Raw genomic sequence first — 17,734 nt, forward strand, 5'->3', positions numbered from 1 at the left:
TCAAGTCCTTATCTGGAAAGCCACCATGTGTTGTCCCCTGCACAGATTGCATTGAACTAGGATGTGAGTTTGTCCAGAAGGAAACATTCTGCACCCCCAACTTACAAGTTACGGAGAGCAGAAGGTGAGATATTAGTATTTGACTTCAGACCACTTCCAACTCTACCTGCTTTTCAACTCCTACTTGGAGAGTAAGCTTTGCTTGCTTTCCAGAAATTTTAGTACAATGGCCTCCAGCCTGCAGTAATGTTACCTGAAAGCTTTCAATGATCGAGGTGTTCTAAAACGTGTGAGAGCTACTTAAATTAAATAAAATATATTTAAATGTGTAGTCGGCTCCTGGATTTTTTAAGACTATGTGCAGAGAAGGCTTAAAAAATAAAACTAGCATTGATGGTCTTTCTAAAAGAAAACTGAGATTCCCTTATAGTAGCATAATTACTCCAGGTGTTAGGGCATTAAAAATAACAGCAACATTATAGAGGAAGGAAGGAGTTGGCTGTACTGCCACCACCTTTATTTCCTAGGACTTCCAAATGAATGTGAGAGAAATCTTACCACATTTGCATCTCCAGGTGTGCAGGTGTTTCCGCACACCCACCCATTCTCTCTGGTATGCACCACCCCCCCCCCCCTCCTGCTCTCCCTCATGCAGTCTCACCCCCAAATCCTACCTCTGCTCCTCAGCATCACAGGCACAGGCAGACACATGCCAGCTGCCTTCATCTACAGCCGTCGCCTGCACACAAGACCTACCCCCTCATCCACGCGTCCATATCCCAAAGTCAGCGCGCACACAACAGACCCCGCACTTGCACTCGCTGTCACTTAGTATTTTATCCTGGAGATGGGACGAGATACAGAGGGTCCCCATTGTCCAGGCACTTAAGATGTCCGAGTCTTTTTGAGGGGGGATTTGGGCAAAATGCCTTTTGCAGCTTGCTGGGGTTTAGGAGCTGCCAGCCAGGTGAGTATGGGTCTGAGCTGCTCTTTCCCAAATCGAGTGGTTATGATGGATTATATTTATACCTCCACTGTTCCAGCCTTTCACAAACCATCCCACACATCTGTTACATTAGAGGCTTCAACCTAATATTTTTTGAGCTGGGCATATGGGAACATGATTATATCATCTTTATTTGTTTTTCTCCATTCACTCTCACTCCTCCATTCTTCCCTCTCCCCACCATTTATCATTTAAGGATCCACTAAAATATTACACAGTGTTTTTTACTCATCCCTGTCTTTTTTCCCCCTTGTTGACAGATGCTTACCCCAACTCTGAAGTGATCTATGTGTGGACTAATAGCACCACAACGTCTGTGGTGGTGGCCGAAGACGGCTCACGACTTAACCAGTACCACCTGATGGGACAAACTGTAGGAACTGAAAACATCAGTACCAGCACAGGTAGGGAGAATATTTCCATCCCATGGTTGCTGACAGTCGGAGCAGGAGGGGAGATCCAGAGGCTCCGGCTATTTTGCGAGGAGGCTAGGGAAGCATCTGTGGGACGTGGGGTGCTAGGGAGGTCCTGTGCAGGTTCCTGGCTACTTAGCAGAGGCACCAAAACACTTGGAGTGTTATATGCTGGCTCTTAGGTACGTTGCAAGGCTCTTGCTGAAGACGCATCCAGGCTCCTGCTATTTAACAGGAGCACTGGAGAAGCTGCACACAGCTTCTTGGCGACCACCTTTGCCGAGGCTGCCAGCACCGTTGCTGGCTGATTTCCCTGTGGGAAGAACCACCCCGGGAGGCAAACACCACCCACACACTTGATCCGTCTCAATCACCGCTTTGAAATTATTTGCTTGATGAAACCGCGGGGAGCGGGGAGGGAGCAGAGGGCAGGTGGGGGCCGTGGCATGGCTCTGCAGCGTGTCCGGGGGGACGACGTGGGCCGAGGGGAGGCGTGAACCCCGAGGATTCCCATTTCCTCCGGGGCCGCGAGCGGAGGCGGCAGATGTGGCAGCATTAGGGAGGAAAAGAAGCTTTAATCCCGGGCCGGGCACCCACGTGAGCCGTGCCCCCCTGCTTCTCAAGGCTCCCACGCAAGGGCAGCCCTGGGTGCGCATTGGCGGGGGGACTCCCGGGGGGGTCGGGGCCAGGACAGGCGTCACGTGGGGCTCAGCAGGACGGGGGCTTAACCAGGTTACACAAGGCACTCGGCTGGAGAGCATTAGTGGCATCCAGCCGGGGGGGGGGGGAACAAAATAGCCTGCCGTGAAGGGAAGGCATCTCCACGGCCGCTGGTGGGGAAACGGGTCGGCCTGCAGCAACAGGGCCGGGAGAAATTCCCGCTGGCAAAGCACGACAGAGCCTTTGGGGGATGTACTGCATCCCTGGTGAAAAGTGACGGGCTTTGAGCCGCAGGCAGGATTGTAGAGGACAAGGTATGGGTTGAGTTGGGAACCCATTACTGTCCACAGGAAATTTAGGAGATGTAAAAACAGGTAAACGTACACTCGTACACCAAGTTAGCTGGACCGAAACATGAAGGTGCGTAAAGCTTTCTGCTCAAACCGTCCAAACATGGCAAATAAAAACGGGGGGCAGCTGAGCTTGCCGCTTACTCTCCAAAGAGGACACAAAGCGAGGGAAGGCTTGCCTCCGGCAGCGCAGGGGAGCCACTGAACACAACCGCTGTCTCCATCCTATAGAGCTTCACCCCCCCTTGCCCATTTTGGGAGACACAAAGCTGTTGCTAAAGCAAAGATTCCTAAAGTCAAGAGAAGCATATAGACAGAGTCAGAGCAGCCACCGCTGCAGAAAAAGGATGGGTACACTATCTCCCATTAAAGAGCAAAGACACTTTTTTCCTTACCAGTTTACCATCATAGCCGCGTTGTTTTCTGCAATGAACGGCAGCTCCCCTCTCGCCTTCATTGTTGCCAAGAAAAAGATCCAGAGGACGTACTGGGGCATCTCCTACAAACTCGTCCTGCTCCTCAGCGCAAGAAAACCATCCAGCCCAGGCAGTGAGTGCTCCAGCGTGTCAGCTCCAGGCCACTTCCAGTTTGCAGCTTTGCCTGTGGAAGCTCCTTGTACTCCTCAGCCCAAGGAAACAGGGGACTCTTCAGACAAATCCCAAAGTTTCTGCCCAGTAACCACCTCCCTCCTGTATCTTGAGATTTAGGCTAATAAATGCTTGTTTTCCAACGTCAAGATTTTATATTAATGTCCCGGGTTACATCTGGGCTGGATGGATTCTGATTGCAGGGTGGATCACAAAGAGCAGGACACAGATTGTAACCGGGGATTAGCAAAATACAAAAATCCGATTTTGCACAGGGAAAGCATCAGTCAGCGATGGATTTTCTGGACTTCATCAAGCTCGTAGGAGGCCAGTAATCAGGGTTACTTATGACAACCATCTAAAGCATTTCTTCCTTCTACTGAATTGTTGAACGTGAAAAAGAAAAACCAAATAGCTATTGCACAGATCCAAGCGCTTGGATCTTTTGTGGGTTTTTTGACACACGTCAAACTACACAGCCCTTGCAGTTGCACAGGCAAAATGTTTGTGTATGTCATAGGACATTTATGCTCTCCTTTCTAGCAGACTTTCTTTTCTAAATGGAAATGCTGGACCTGCACCAGTCCCTTGGGATTCTGCTGATTTTGTAGGCAAGCCTCTAAGTTTGGCTGTCTTCTCAGAAAAAATATCCTGGCACTCCCAATTCACGAACCAGTCTTGAAATTGGGAAAATTTTAGCCATGCCACAGAAAATAGCTCTGACGTGCCACCTGTTTGTTGGGTTTTTTAATTTGTGCTAACATCCCCAAATGTCATCCCCCCCAAAGAGAAGTTATTTGACTACTCACACTGCTTCCAACAGCCCCAACATCTGTTATGTCCTGGTGGTACAAGTGCTGAAAAGAATCAGATACGGGATTTGGGTCCAAGTGGATCTTGCTGCTTTCCACAAATGCTTGCCCAGTTCTGTTCCCCATACCCAGAATCTCTCATTGCTAACTTAGGATCTGCAGTGCCACAAAACAAAACAAAAACCCACTCTTTTATCTTCTGCCAGCTGGAGCCTGAGCTTTGAAATATCCAAAGCCTAAATAATAAAAGAAGCATTCAACCCCTCATTTTGCACGAAATAATTCTGATTTTTTTCCTTGAGATGAATCTTTCCCCTGCATCACTGTAAAAAGGACATGCTTTTCTCATGAGCCAAAATACTCTGGATGTCAGCATGGTGAGGGATGCAGCATCACAGACCTAATGTCAGGATCTTGCCAGAACAGCTGTTGATACACTTGAGTCCAGGTATATCCAGTAAACAAATGAGCCTGGGGGCTGGTCCAGCCTCATTAAAATACTCTATTGAATCCCAGCATAATGGCAATGGAAGAATGCATGTAAGATCCTGGAAAATTTGTAAGCATGATCTCCAGAACTCCATCATCTAGACACCAAAAAAATCCTATAGCAGCTTTTAAAGCATTAAAAAAAAACCCTTAAGACCAGCAGCAGCACAGTAGCATAGCTCTGTGAAGAAATGCAGCCATTCCCGCTCTAGGGCTTTTGATTAGTGCTAAATTTGTTATTAAAATTGTTTTGTGCACTGATGAGTGGACTCCATCAGGAACAGGATTCTCTTTTAAGTGCTACATAAACCTATAACAAAAATTAGCTCTTGCTCAAGAAAGCTTATGGTCTGAGGATAAACAGTGGCCTTACAGAAGTAAAAGGGAGCTTTGCCACTCCGATAGACCCAGGATTTTGTTCTATATAAACAAAAGGCCAACTCAGGCAGCTTTTAGCTTTACTTTAAGCAGTGGTCCCAGGGCTTTAAAAACCAAGCTGTGGGGTTTTCTTAAGCCCTAAGTCTGCTGGAGAAAGCATTCCTAGTGTAGGCATTTTTGAAAGGGACAGCATGGGAAACCGGAGAAGATATTGATTGGAAGAAGAGCAAGTATGAAATCAAAGTGATATCATTATTTCAGTGGAGACAAGAGCTTTGATAGGTTAAAGAAAATGATAAGGAAAAATCGGCTGTGGAGGGCCATTAAACTGTAGGCATTCATTTTCTGCATTTTAAAAAGGTAAAAAGGGGATCCTGTTGCTCTGCTGAAGCCGTGTAGATTTTTTTTATTCCGGCTCCAAAAGCATACTGTCAAAATCAATAATGCACATAGTCACTCTTTAGCGAGCAGGGAAACTGTGACTCAAAGACATGCCAGTGCAGTAGCAACTCAGATTACAGGCACATAGACCTGCTGCTCCTGGCATATTTTATGGGTAATCCACAAACTAAATGGTTCTAAATAAAAAGCAAGTGGGGTTCCTCCTGAGACCACATCCCTGGTTCAAAATGACAATAAATGGAAGTGAATTAGATGCTGCTTCACAGGGTTTTTCTCCCCAGTTTCACCACATTCCCTGTCCATCTCCACATCCCCCTTCAGGGAACTGTTTTGCCAGAAAATCAGACTCCAGAAGAAAGTCATAAAGGTTGAGGCAGGCTGTCAGGTAAGGTATTTCTGTGCTATTCCAGTCTTTCTGTCTAAAATCCTCAGCATGAACAAGGTCTGTACACTTCATCCAGAATAACAGAGCTCCTCTAGCATAACATATCAGTGCAGCTATACCTGCAAAAGCCCTTTCACTGTAGACCTGTTCTCTGCTAATTAGCCATATTGTCACTTAGAAATAATCTGCCAAATCTAACTGCTTAGCAATGCTGGCCACAGCTCAACTCGGGCTATTCACTCAAGGCAGAATCAGTCTGTTACAGATTTTCCTTTTGTGGCTGGTCTATAGAGACTAACAGTCAAGTCTTCCAACAGAGATTATAGCTATATTTGTTTTGTTCTTGGAGGACAATATATATTTCAGAACAGGCATTACTCTGATTCATCAGTACCCAGCTGAAGGATGCATGCTTTTAAATTAATTTGGTATCAATGTGAGTGGAGATGTTAGGGCTTGAAGGGGTTGGGGTTTTTTTATTCTTACATTGTTTTTACTCTTATTTTTCCTAGGCAAATAGTAGCCTGTTTTTAGCTAGCAAGATTTTGGCTTTGGGGAGCAGTTACCATCATAGCCTTCAGTAACAACTATATGGTTTTCCAGGAACAGTCTGAAAGAACCAGTTGAGTTTTGATTTTTTCTGAAACATTAGGGAAGGTGACAGCTGGTCTGTCGATTTTAGAGTGCATTTTTTTTTAGGCTTTTATTGAAATTCAGAGGACCTGACAAAAGACAGATTAAGGCAATGCTGTGAATTTGGCATATAAAAAAGACATGGAATTTAGCACTGCTGTGGCAGCTTTCAGTGAATTCTCCACGCAGGCAGTACAATATTCATTGCAGAAGTGAACAAGACATGGCACAATGTCTATCTGGAAACAGATTATCTTTGCAAGGGCTAAGGTGTACCAAATTCTAAGCAAACTGCATGCACTAGAGGGACTTTTTTTTTCTGGAGGAGCAATCTGATGGGTTTGGGTATTCAGATCAATAAGACATCCCAGGATCCATGTGCAAAGCTGCAATTTTGGCGGCACTGACACTGGGACAGGCAGTCCCCAAAGTGTGGTGCAGAAGAAATGTCTGGACCTGTTCTCATTCTTGAAAACTGATGGCTTGGCAATAACAGTTTCCCTAATGAGGTTAACTCCTGCTGCTAAATCAGGTTTCTAAGAGTAGATGGCCTTAATCATTACTCTGGTAAGACAGTTTGTAGAACTGAGTCAAAACCAGGCAGGACTGAGGCAGTACCAGCAACCTGGATTTTTTAAGCCTGTGAATATCAAGACATCCTAGGTGCATAAAAGGACTGCAGCTTTTCAGTGCAGTAGGAGTGGTCGGTCGTCTTCTGCTTTTAGGGACTGAATGTGAAGACTAGCAGGATCTAGCAGCACCTCTGTCTCAAGTCCTGGTTTTCCACAGCACAGAATCCCAGACATTTTTCATGCAATTAAGAATGGCTGAATGGTATCCTCAAATGGGGAGGGGGAGGGTGGAGCTGGCCTGCTTAAGTCCATAAATCAGTAAGCCTCCCTTATTTTACCCACATGCACATTTTTTCTCCTTCTAGGTGAATATACTATTATGACAGCCCATTTTCATCTGAAAAGAAAAATTGGTTATTTTGTCATCCAGACGTACCTTCCTTGCATTATGACTGTGATCTTATCACAAGTGTCATTTTGGCTAAACAGAGAATCTGTCCCTGCTAGGACTGTCTTTGGTGAGTATCCCACTTTCTCCCAGCATGTGGGAAGGATCGGTCTGGCCTGTGGAATTGTTTTGCTGTAACAAAACCACAGTGCACTAATGCTTATTTCTGCTTGAGATGCTCTAGATGTTCCCTTGTTCTCTTCCAGTTTAAACTCAAAACCCATTTAAAAACACTGTCTGGGCTTTTTTGGTAAAGTTATGAAAGAAATTTCTCAAGAATCAATTATATGAAGGTTAAGGACAGAAGATAGAAGAACTAGATTGGTGCGATTTGTGGGGTTTTTTTCCACTCAGGTAAAATACTGGATGGCTTAGAACAAAAAAGCATACATGTTGTCATATTTAGTGTATACTCTAGCTAAGCATTTGAAACAGATTTCACTTCAAGACATTTTGTTTATCACTGTTTTAAGATGTTTATCTGGGAAAACCATGTAGAGGTTAATTACTGACAATTATCTCCATTACCATCAAACAAATTAATATGATTTTGCATTTAGAAAACATATATTTACTACAGAAGTTGTCATGGAAAAATCCTTTGGGGTGTCTTAAATTACTCTATTTATCACTAAAATATTGCAGAAAATAAACACAGTCTTAAGCGAAGGTTGATGAAATACAAAATTTTCCCTAGATGAAAAATGAGGGGAGCGGGAGCAGTTTATTATGTAAAACTTCATTCAGCTGTTCTTAAAAGGGTCATTTCTCTGTACAAACCTACTGAAATCAGTTGGCAGGTTTGACCAAAAATCAGTTCAGCAAGTTGTATGGGGAGAATACAGGTACCAGCACCGCTTTGCTGACCAATGGTACCCATTCTAGGTTTACAAAGCTGTAACTGAGAGCTGAATTTTGTTCTACTGGGGGCATCCTCCCCAGAGGGAAGTAGTGGCAGCTCTGTCATTTACTGGCCTATGGGGAAAGGAGGAGCTACAGCCAAAGAAATCAATAACATCGAACATTTCATACATAAAATCTCTATGTAAGAAAATAAAATCTGTAATCCCACTTTATTCTGACAATTACTGCTAAACAGGTTGCTCACTGATTTTATAATGTACCCCTTAATGAGGGATGCTTTATACATGCCATGCATCAGTATACAGGGATAAAATACCAGTAAGGTTCTGGTTTATGTAACAGCTGGGTTTGCATTACCCCTAAAAATACTTATTTAAATATGCTATAACTAGAGATAACCAGAACACCACAGAAGTAAACACCTGAGGGTGGAGGCTTTCATTTTTTCTTGGAGAGCAAAGTATCTTACTCTTTCAGACCGTAATACGCAAATGCTAACTGACTTTATGTGGCCTTCTTAGCTATCCTGCTGAATTGGGGCCTGCTTGTAAGTCGTTAGGGATCTTGTAAGGACTACCAAACTGATCTCTGTCTCTTTTTTTTTTTCCTTCTTTACAGGAGTAACAACAGTCCTCACCATGACCACCTTAAGTATCAGTGCCCGTAACTCTTTGCCAAAAGTGGCCTACGCTACTGCAATGGACTGGTTTATAGCTGTCTGCTATGCCTTTGTATTTTCTGCATTGATTGAATTTGCAACAGTCAATTATTTCACCAAGAGGAGTTGGGCATGGGATGGCAAAAAAGCCCTGGAAGCTGCTAAAATCAAGGTGCTTACCTTACATATTTTAGATACCTAGAATAAAAAGCAGGTACTCAGCATAGTTCAAATAACTGAATGGACAATTTTCAGCTTCTTTGTGAAAAATGTATTTAATTACCTCATGGCATACTTTCACCTTCCTATAGAGGAAAATTTTCAAGGAAATATGCTGCCATCTCTTCACAGAGATAAACTATCATTCTTTACCATCTATATGAAGAGGAGTGTTTTCAGAAGGTTATATGGCATTGAGTACACATGGCATGGGATTTCAGTGACCAAACTTCTGATAATAGCAGACATATACTATGAAACATATCTTGGCAGAGCACTCCCTATGTGCTCTCCCAAATAAATGGCAAAGCTCACATTGAGCTCCGTGAGTCAGGGTCCAACCACAGTATCCCCAATAAAAAAGAGACAAAATAGCAGCTCTGTGAAAAAAATGAACTTTTGGGTTTCACGCTGACATGAAAATTTTGGAATAGGACTGACTCTTAGCAAATGATCTCCTAGAGAGAGCTTGTACCCGCAGGCATCCCGAAAGAGCAATACAAAGAGGGCAAGCTGGCAGGGGCAGTGAGCCCTGCACCACACTCCTCGCTGCAGCCAGGAAGGTGAGGTTCATGTCTTGGCAGCTGCCCGCAGGGCAGCAACCTCTGCAGGTGCAGGACAGCATCACCCTGACAAAAGAAGATGCTAATACACACACCAGGTGGGATCCGGGTCCGGCTGGCTGCTCTTAGCTTTCTCTGGCATCAAGGAAAGTTTAAGCTGAGTAAGGGCTATAAAGTCAAGGCAGAAACAGCTGTTTAGTAGTCAAAGTCGGAATAGCCAATAGGCATTCATTAGCATGATTGATTACGGTACTTAGATTTTTGGGTTAATATCTTGAGAACATGTTTCCACTTTGTTCCTGCAGTCTAACGTTTTGTTCTTTACACTGCAGAAAAAAGAGCACCAATTGCTAGGAAATAAATCAACTAATACTTACAGCACTGGGAAGATGACCCCGGCACCAAACATGCCAAAGGACTCGGCCCCATCCGTCATCTCAAACGCTGCATCTGCTCCAGTGAAGTCTGCAGAAGAAAAGCCTGCTGAAAGCAAAAAGACTTACAACAGCATCAGTAAGATTGACAAAATGTCCCGGATAATTTTTCCAGTGCTGTTTGGAACTTTTAACTTAGTTTATTGGGCCACATATTTGAATAGGGAGCCTGTTATTAAAGGTGCCAATTCTCCAAAATAAACTGAAGGACTCTAAAGCCACATGTGAGCCATACTTACAAAGCAGATGCTACCAAGGAAAATTTGAGATCCAGACGACTTTCTACATTTGGGCAATATTCTTCAGGAAGTTTTTTGCATGTTTAATAATATGTACAAATAATATTGCCTTGATTGTTTCTACATGTAACCTCAGATGTTTCAGAGACGATTATATTACTTACAGCAACAGATCTTTATAAAAGATCAGAAGACATTGAACATGGCTTCTTTGCTGCTGAGTATCTTGCATTGATAGTTTACAAATAAAATAAGTTATATTTTTTAACTGTTCAAGTGTACTACATATCGTGGTTTTTATACTTCAGGTGTACAGTCATACAAATATAGGCTTAACCTATATTTTACAGAAGAGCTCCACTATTGTCATCTGATAAGTTACTGAGTAACGCCAGTTGTAAATGTGCCAAATTATTAAGTGTAGGGCTATGTTTGAGCACCTTTACTGGTTATAGGTAGTGTATTACTCCACAGAAAAAAACTGCTCAGCCCAATTTTCATTAGAGGTTAATACAATGCAGTAAATCCTAATGGGGCTATGCTGATTTTCACTGCTTGAGCCTCTAGCTTGCAGTGAAATAACATAGGGAGCAGGATGCTACTTGTGTAAATAAAGGTGGTGGAATCTTGCCCTTAAAAAAATACGAAGTTTGTTTGGATTTTGCATTCCAAGGAATTTTCTCGAATGATTCTCAGTATTTACTCCAAAAATTAGAGATATATTGCATGAAATTAACATAGATTAGGAACATACTTGTACAAATAAAACTTTTAACAACAGCAGTAGACATTTTTATTAGGGTAAAGTAAATGATGTTTGGCCATTTTCCCAAGAAGAAGATTGCATTATATTAGCAGAGATTAACAGTAAAGAATTACAGTAAATCTGCACTAATTGTTGTTTCCCACAGTGAAAACCAATCAGCCAACACCAAGAAGTGTGATCATAAAAAAAGATGTGCTTCATGACAGCAAGGTGTTTCAGTGACAATATTGACAGAAAGGTCTTTGTACTGTCCATCTGAAACTTTTCTATAAAACGCCTTGCTGCTGCCAATGTGTTTTGCTTTTACAATGAATGAGAAAATGCAATGAGTTTTCAGCTCTTTCCTCCTTGGCATCCTTTCCTTGTTCCAGAAGCTTTTGTAATTTAATCTTAATGTTTAAATAAAAAACACATTCAACATTTGATTGCAAAATGTCATTCTTATACTGGTTATCCTTTTAGAGAGGCCAAAAAATCGCAAGAGCTGGAAGAATTAATTGGAAAGCACACATGCACGCACTCGATCACATGTGTGCCCGTGACGCATCCTCACTGTTGCCCAGAAAGGTACATACTGAGTGAAGACAGTGAATCGAGACGTTTCAGAATTAGGTGCTATCTTGCTATGGAGCATCAGCCCTATGTTCTGTTTGGGATAGAGGAGAGTTCGTGCTTCACTTTGAGGTGAGGGTCTGGCCCGGGACCGGGGAGCTGTCTGGGCTTCTTGTGTGTCTTCTCTTCATCCCCTTCATTCCTAAACATTGCCAAGAAAAAAAATCCCACACACCTATTCCTTTTTGCAGCTTTTTGTTTGATGCTGTGCAATTAAAAATTTGCAAATTCTCAGTGGCCACGGAGAAGCCACGGGACTGAGCGGATGACTGGAAGCTGGTAAAGAGGAGCAGGGGAGGGGCATGCCCATCTATTAGTTACAGTGCTATCCTGAGCCAAGGGGAGGATTTGGATCTCTGTTCTCATGTAGGCTTCCTGTGTGGCCCCGAGCAGCCACACACCTCCTTGTTTATCATTTCTTTGTTTTCAAAAGTGGGATAATAGTATCTGAATATAATGAATCTGGCCCTTTGGGGATCAAAAACAGTGAAAAATTGCAGAGTCTCTTGGGAGGTGAAACTTTATAAAGGCCCATAGCTATTTCTTTTCTTGCATGCAGGTTATTCTCATGAAAAGGTTGGAGCCAACAAGACCTCCTGTTTTCTCCGTGAAGAGCACGTAGCTTTGCCAAGTCCAACAGGGATGCAGTGCAGTGAAGTGCACAGACATTGTACGGGGTGTCCCCAGTGATGCGCTCACTGAGCACCTCTGAAACAGCTAAAACCACCTGGCAACTGGCAGAGGGGTGCAGCTCTTTCTGCATATGCAAGACAGACCCTCTCAGCTGCAAACCTCTTCTGCCTCTTCCTATGGCCATAGAGATGTACAATGAATGCCATGCTAGGCTCCTAGAGGCTGAATATCCACTCAAGGAGAGGTGAGCCTAACATGCTGTCAGGGCTAGCAAACATAACAATTCCTCTTAGTCAGGACGTGCACACCTGGAGAACTTTTCTTCTAAGCACTTCATATGGGTGCGCATTGCTCCTGTGGCAAGGCAAAGTGACCATGAAATGAGGGGCATGGTAGGGTCTTGTTAATGACTGAGGGAGTCTGCCTGCAGCCCTGCAGATGAGCGTTTGCTCACTGCCCTCGAGTCTTTTCCTGTGGTTGGTGATGATAGGGTCTGCCACTGACAGTTGTGGCAGATTGATGTGTGCTGGGTAACACATCTGGACACAGCTTCTTGCTAGGAATCAGTTTACCAACAGCTTGCTATTTCTGGTCTCACCAGAATAACAGATGAGATATAACTCTAGCAACATCAGTGACACAGCATAATGCACCAAATTAATCTTCCTCAGCCAGGCATCTGAGGATGATGGGTGGGCTGGTGAGGACCCATCAGGAGATAGTCCCCTTGATCATTTACTGGTTTTTTTTGACCCCATATGTACACACACTACCATGTTGTTGGCAGGTATGTATCAGTACCTGTAAGGTCAATTCTCTTCCCAACCATTCTGGCAGGCTACAGGTGGCACAGGCTCAAGCTTTCTTATCACACATTATTATTTATGATAATATTTGCAATTGCAAAGCTTGATTCTTAGCACTTCTTCCCCTCAGATGCCAAACATTCAAGCTACATGAAAAACATGGGTTTGGTTTTGGTTTTGGTTTTGGTTTTTTTTGTTTCACAGGAAGATTAGGTAGTTAGATGGTTTTAAAATACAAAGTTACTGAACAATTATGTTCCAAAGATTAAGGAACTAATTGGACAGTCACTGACTGAAACCACATTCTGTGGGTTCAAGTTCAATCTGGAGCGTGGGACGTTTGCACAGTTCTCTAAATAGATTGAAACTATATCAGGATGCTGAGACGCTGATTGCTAGAAGCTAAAGGAGTACTTGGGAGGAATATCATACGTATGTGCCCTGTTCCTCTTCCCCCAAAAACTCTGCTTCTGGCCACTTTCAGAGGAAGGATACTGCACTATCCAGACCTTTCTCCTGATCCCATACGGCTACTCAGCAAATGTTCTTCCGCAAGAGAAGGCTGGAGTGCAGGAATGCCAAGTCAGACCCTAGGCCACAGAGTACTTGTGAAAGTGGCACCAGAGTGGTTCTGGGACAATGCGGAGCCTGTATTTACTAAATGGTGGAAAACTATGAACAATCTGCAAACCTCCAGAGGATGTTTTCCTCAGACTTCCACAAAAAACCTGAATGAGAAACATGAATGAGAAACTCGGAGCGATCTTTACAGCATCTTCTCCGGAGCCATTCTGTCTGCCCCAGAGTCTTCTGTGCTTTATTTGCTTACACCCAAGTCTGACTCTTGCCCTGAATGGCTCTGCATCATTTTCTGGTCTCCATTGCAGACACAATGCCAGGAGCAATAAATCTGACCTATTTTACTTAGTGGAAAGCCTCCTCGTCTTCACTGAATATGGAACTACTTGCAAACAGCAGAGTTGCATGGTTGCATGATCAGGCCCTTTGCTTTACTTTAGTAAACAATTTATCAGAGTCTACCGGATGAGTAGAGGACCTAATAATTACCTGCCAAAAGCATATGGCACCACATTCTATACATAAATCTCTTCCAGTTACATTGACTGTCACTTTCTGTGTTTTAAGGTAAAGGCAGAAAATAATGATTAGAGCTCATTCTGTTATCGTGGATTTGCTAAACCAGGTTGAAGTTTCCTGAAGAAACCATCCACCTTACATTTCTTGGAGAATCCCATGCACTCCAAATCCTTGCTGAGAATTGAAATGATAGAAGAAGCAGCCACCTCGCAGCATGTGCTCCTGCCTGAACAGTAGGTGTTGTCCCATAGTTTGGGAGATGCTGCAACAAGCCGATCGATTCCAGGCTGGAATACTTAAATGCCACTGCCTCGCACTACACAACACCTAACAATTTACATCTCTCTGCAGTCAGTGGAATTGTTTGTGTGGTAGACTGTTACTCACTGATATCATCTGAATTGTGGGAGATGGGAGCATTTCCCAGATCCTGGCTCAAAGTAAACACCTTGGCCTTGTCCTGCTCCAGGCTGGGGCAGTATCTGGATGTGCATCAACCTGCTCTGGTTTCCTCTGGAAGGAGCTTGGGCCTTCAGGAGTGGGGTGAGCTGTGTCACTGTCCCCAGTATGGGTGAGCTGGGACCCTGCAGGGCCCATCTACATCACAGCTTAGTCATGGCCAAAGAGAGTAACAAACAGGAATTGCTTGTCATTGGGTTTTTCCTGTATGCTTTCATGAAAAAAAGAGTTGAAAAGTGAATTACAACAATTCAGCATGGGAGACTAAGTGTGTGCGGGTCTACTGCCAAATTTTTTCACTTGCGCCTATTAAGAATGAAAGAACAAGTCAAATACAATGGAAAAGGTTTTTATTTCTGATATTTGAGCTGTGCCAGCTTACTCCAAGGATGAATTTAGGCAACAATGTATTTTCTAAAGCTTAGCCCTCTTCTGTTATCTCGAATTGTGTTCTGCTTTTTTCTAAATGGAATATGCCCTCTGTGGAATAACTAAACATATCTGTACAAAACTGAGAAAGAAATGATTTTATGAAATAAACTTGTCTTTCAAAAATTCTTGCTCAACATATAAATTAAACTTTCAAGAAAACTGAATGAAGCTGCTTTGCTATTCAGTTTATGCAGACAAGATGAATGCAGCACTTGCACAGCTATTTGTTTTTTAAATCTGGAGATAATGTTCTTTGTAATAAGGATACATTTCCCCTAACACCCTTGCTCCTCAGATTGGAGTTGACACTGAAATGTTCAGAGGAACCTAAATTATTCTAAAGGAGTGTTTGATCAAATTCTTTAAATTCTCTCTGGCTTCTAATATGTTTTTATGTCAGTGCAAACACTTAAATATGGCCATCGCATGGTGACAGTCTCAGATGACTTTCTCAACTTACCAATTTTGCGTCTCCCACTATTTTGTTATGGACATTTGTTCAATTTTGAGAAAGACAGAAAGAATGGAAGTTAGATTTTATGAAGCCCAAAGGACTTCTGAAGGATCTTCCCAGGATTACCACTAATTTAGACTCAAGTGTCCCATTCTCTACTGCATTATTTGCCTTTTCATTGCCATCCTCAAAAGCAATTATCACTTCTCACAGTCATCATGTCTTAAAAGTTGCTGTTTCAATCGGCCCTGGCTAAAAACCAAGTGAAAAGGAAATTAAGAGTGTTGATTGAAGATACCAACTCATTTCAGTTAGATGAATTTGGAGACTTTTTGAGAAATACTGATAGATTGCAATGCACTGGACCGACAATGATAGGTTGCATTTGTAGGTGGGAAAATTTGATGTACTACACATAGGACAAAAAATACCACATAACTTGTCACGTATATGATAACAAAGCTGGAACCAGCCACCCGCAGCAGTCTTGGCCTCAATGGATCTGGGCTCAGCTGTTCATTCACTGCAGGCTGGTGTTACTGACGTCCTCAGAACAACCGCTCAGGGGTCACCCGGCCCCAGAGGTCCAGGCCTGCCTGCCCTCAATGCCCATGCTTCTGCCAGCAAGCGTACGCGAGGCTGCTGAAGAGCTGCAGCACAGCAGCATCTGAAGGGATTCTCTATATCCTGCTGTCATGGTTTAACCTCGGCCGGCAACTAAGCACCACGCAGTCACTCTCTCACTTCCCCCCCCCCCCCAGTGGTATGGGGGAGAGAATTGGAAGGAAAAAGGTAAAACTCGTGGGTTGAGATAAGAACAGTTGAATAGAACAGAAAGGAAGAAACTAATAATGATAATAATAACAATACTAAAATGATAATCGTAATAAAAGGATTGGAATATACAAAACAAGTGATGCACAATGCAATTGCTCACCACCTGCTAACTGATGCCCAGTCACTTCCCGAGAAGCAATCCCCCAGGCCAACTCCCCCCAGTTTATATACTGGGCATGACATCACATGGTATGGAATACCCCTTTGGCCAGTTTGGGTCAGCTGTCCTGGCTGTGTTCCCTCCCAACTTCTTGTGCCCCTCCAGCCTTCTTGCTGGCTGGGCAGGAGAAGCTGAAAAATCCTTGATTTAGTCTAAACACTGCTTAGCAACAACTGAAAACAGCAGTGTGTTATCAACATTATTCTCACACTAAATCCAAAACATAACACTGTACCAGCTACTAGGAAGAAAATTAACTCTATCCCAGCCTAAACCAGGACACTGCCTGTGTGCCAAAGAGAGCGGCGAGCCCTGTGCTGAAGGACAGAGCTGAGGGCACACAGAAAGTGTCTGGACCTCTGAGGTTCAACTTCGTACTGCAAGGTAGATTTAATTATTTGTACAAAGCAGAGTGCTTCCAGTGGGAGCGACAGAGACCTTCAGCAAGAATAAACCGGCTCTAGTCTCTAATAAATCTCTAACAAGCCTCCAGCTGGAGGACTCCAGGAGCTGTAGGAGACAGGTTTCAGCCCCTTCCCTGTTCATCTCAGAGCAGCCCCAGTTCCCTCCTGTGCTGCCCGTGGTGTAGGTGGCAGCCTTAGCCACTGGGATGCCTGGAAAGCCACCAGTGAGGGCTCTCCATCGACACTGAATCACTGAGAAGTTCAGGTGCCCAATTTCAGGAACTTGTTCAGTGCTAGAAAGGGGGTACCCCATTCTAGCAAGTGAGACACTTGATCTGTAAGCCCGATTCCCTCTGTCTGCATTTCCCCCCTTATTTATGCTAACTAGCTCCCTGCACAGCTGGGCAGAGGTCTGACTTACACCCCTGCACAGAAATACCACAAAGGTATCCCTCAGGTTGAAAAGATGGTCGCCCTCTGTTGAAAATGCAATGAAAGGCAAGTTAAAATGTGGGTCCATTTTATTGTGCTAGAGAATATAAACATTTTACTGCCACTACAGGGTATGATAAAATGTTCTTCTGTTAAAAACGTGCGCTGTATAATCACGATCCTTACCTGAATACACAATTTGAAAAGGCTCAGCAAAGGCAGGGAGTGTGCTTAAAAGTAAGAGAAAAGCACGTGAGTATGAAGAAAAGAGGAAAAGTAGAAATGACCGAGGGATGAGGCGGTGCTGAAGTATTCCTTTGGCATTAACACGTAGCCCACCGAGGACAACAGAAGGAAAATCTTTCACATTACCTTTTCTTTTTCCTTACAGCCTGAGGGAAAGGAGCCATAATTAATGAACCATAAAGCTCCACTCGAGCCTCGGGGCTTGCTGTCACACCGCAAGGGAAGAAGGGAGTAGTCAGTCTAGGACTGTGAGGGTTTTCCCGGCGGGCTGGGTGACTCGATG

General features: G+C 43.7%; 2 protein-coding genes across 3 annotated transcripts in view; one reads left to right on the forward strand and one right to left on the reverse strand.

The window, feature by feature from the left end:
* The window catches only part of GABRB3 (gamma-aminobutyric acid type A receptor subunit beta3), a 191,267-nt gene extending 188,342 nt beyond the window's left edge, over positions 1 to 2,925 (reverse strand). The window contains exon 1 of the mRNA XM_075057625.1: positions 2,825 to 2,925. Coding sequence (XP_074913726.1) covers positions 2,825 to 2,925 — 101 coding nt within the window. The remainder of the gene's footprint in view (positions 1 to 2,824) is intronic.
* Positions 1 to 10,074, forward strand: part of GABRA5 (gamma-aminobutyric acid type A receptor subunit alpha5) — a 55,294-nt gene extending 45,220 nt beyond the window's left edge. Inside the window, exons 6-10 of one of the 2 annotated variants that reach the window (XM_075057628.1) lie at positions 1,267 to 1,410; positions 7,053 to 7,205; positions 8,618 to 8,829; positions 9,057 to 9,059; positions 9,772 to 10,074. In XM_075057628.1, coding sequence (XP_074913729.1) covers positions 1,267 to 1,410; positions 7,053 to 7,205; positions 8,618 to 8,829; positions 9,057 to 9,059; positions 9,772 to 10,074 — 815 coding nt within the window. The remainder of the gene's footprint in view (positions 1 to 1,266; positions 1,411 to 7,052; positions 7,206 to 8,617; positions 8,830 to 9,056; positions 9,060 to 9,771) is intronic. The other variant, XM_075057627.1, reaches the window with a different exon arrangement.
* The last annotated feature ends 7,660 nt before the right edge of the window (positions 10,075 to 17,734 follow it).

The sequence above is a fragment of the Buteo buteo genome, chromosome 25 (assembly GCF_964188355.1).
Source record: "Buteo buteo chromosome 25, bButBut1.hap1.1, whole genome shotgun sequence".
Taxonomy (NCBI): Eukaryota; Metazoa; Chordata; class Aves; order Accipitriformes; family Accipitridae; genus Buteo; species Buteo buteo.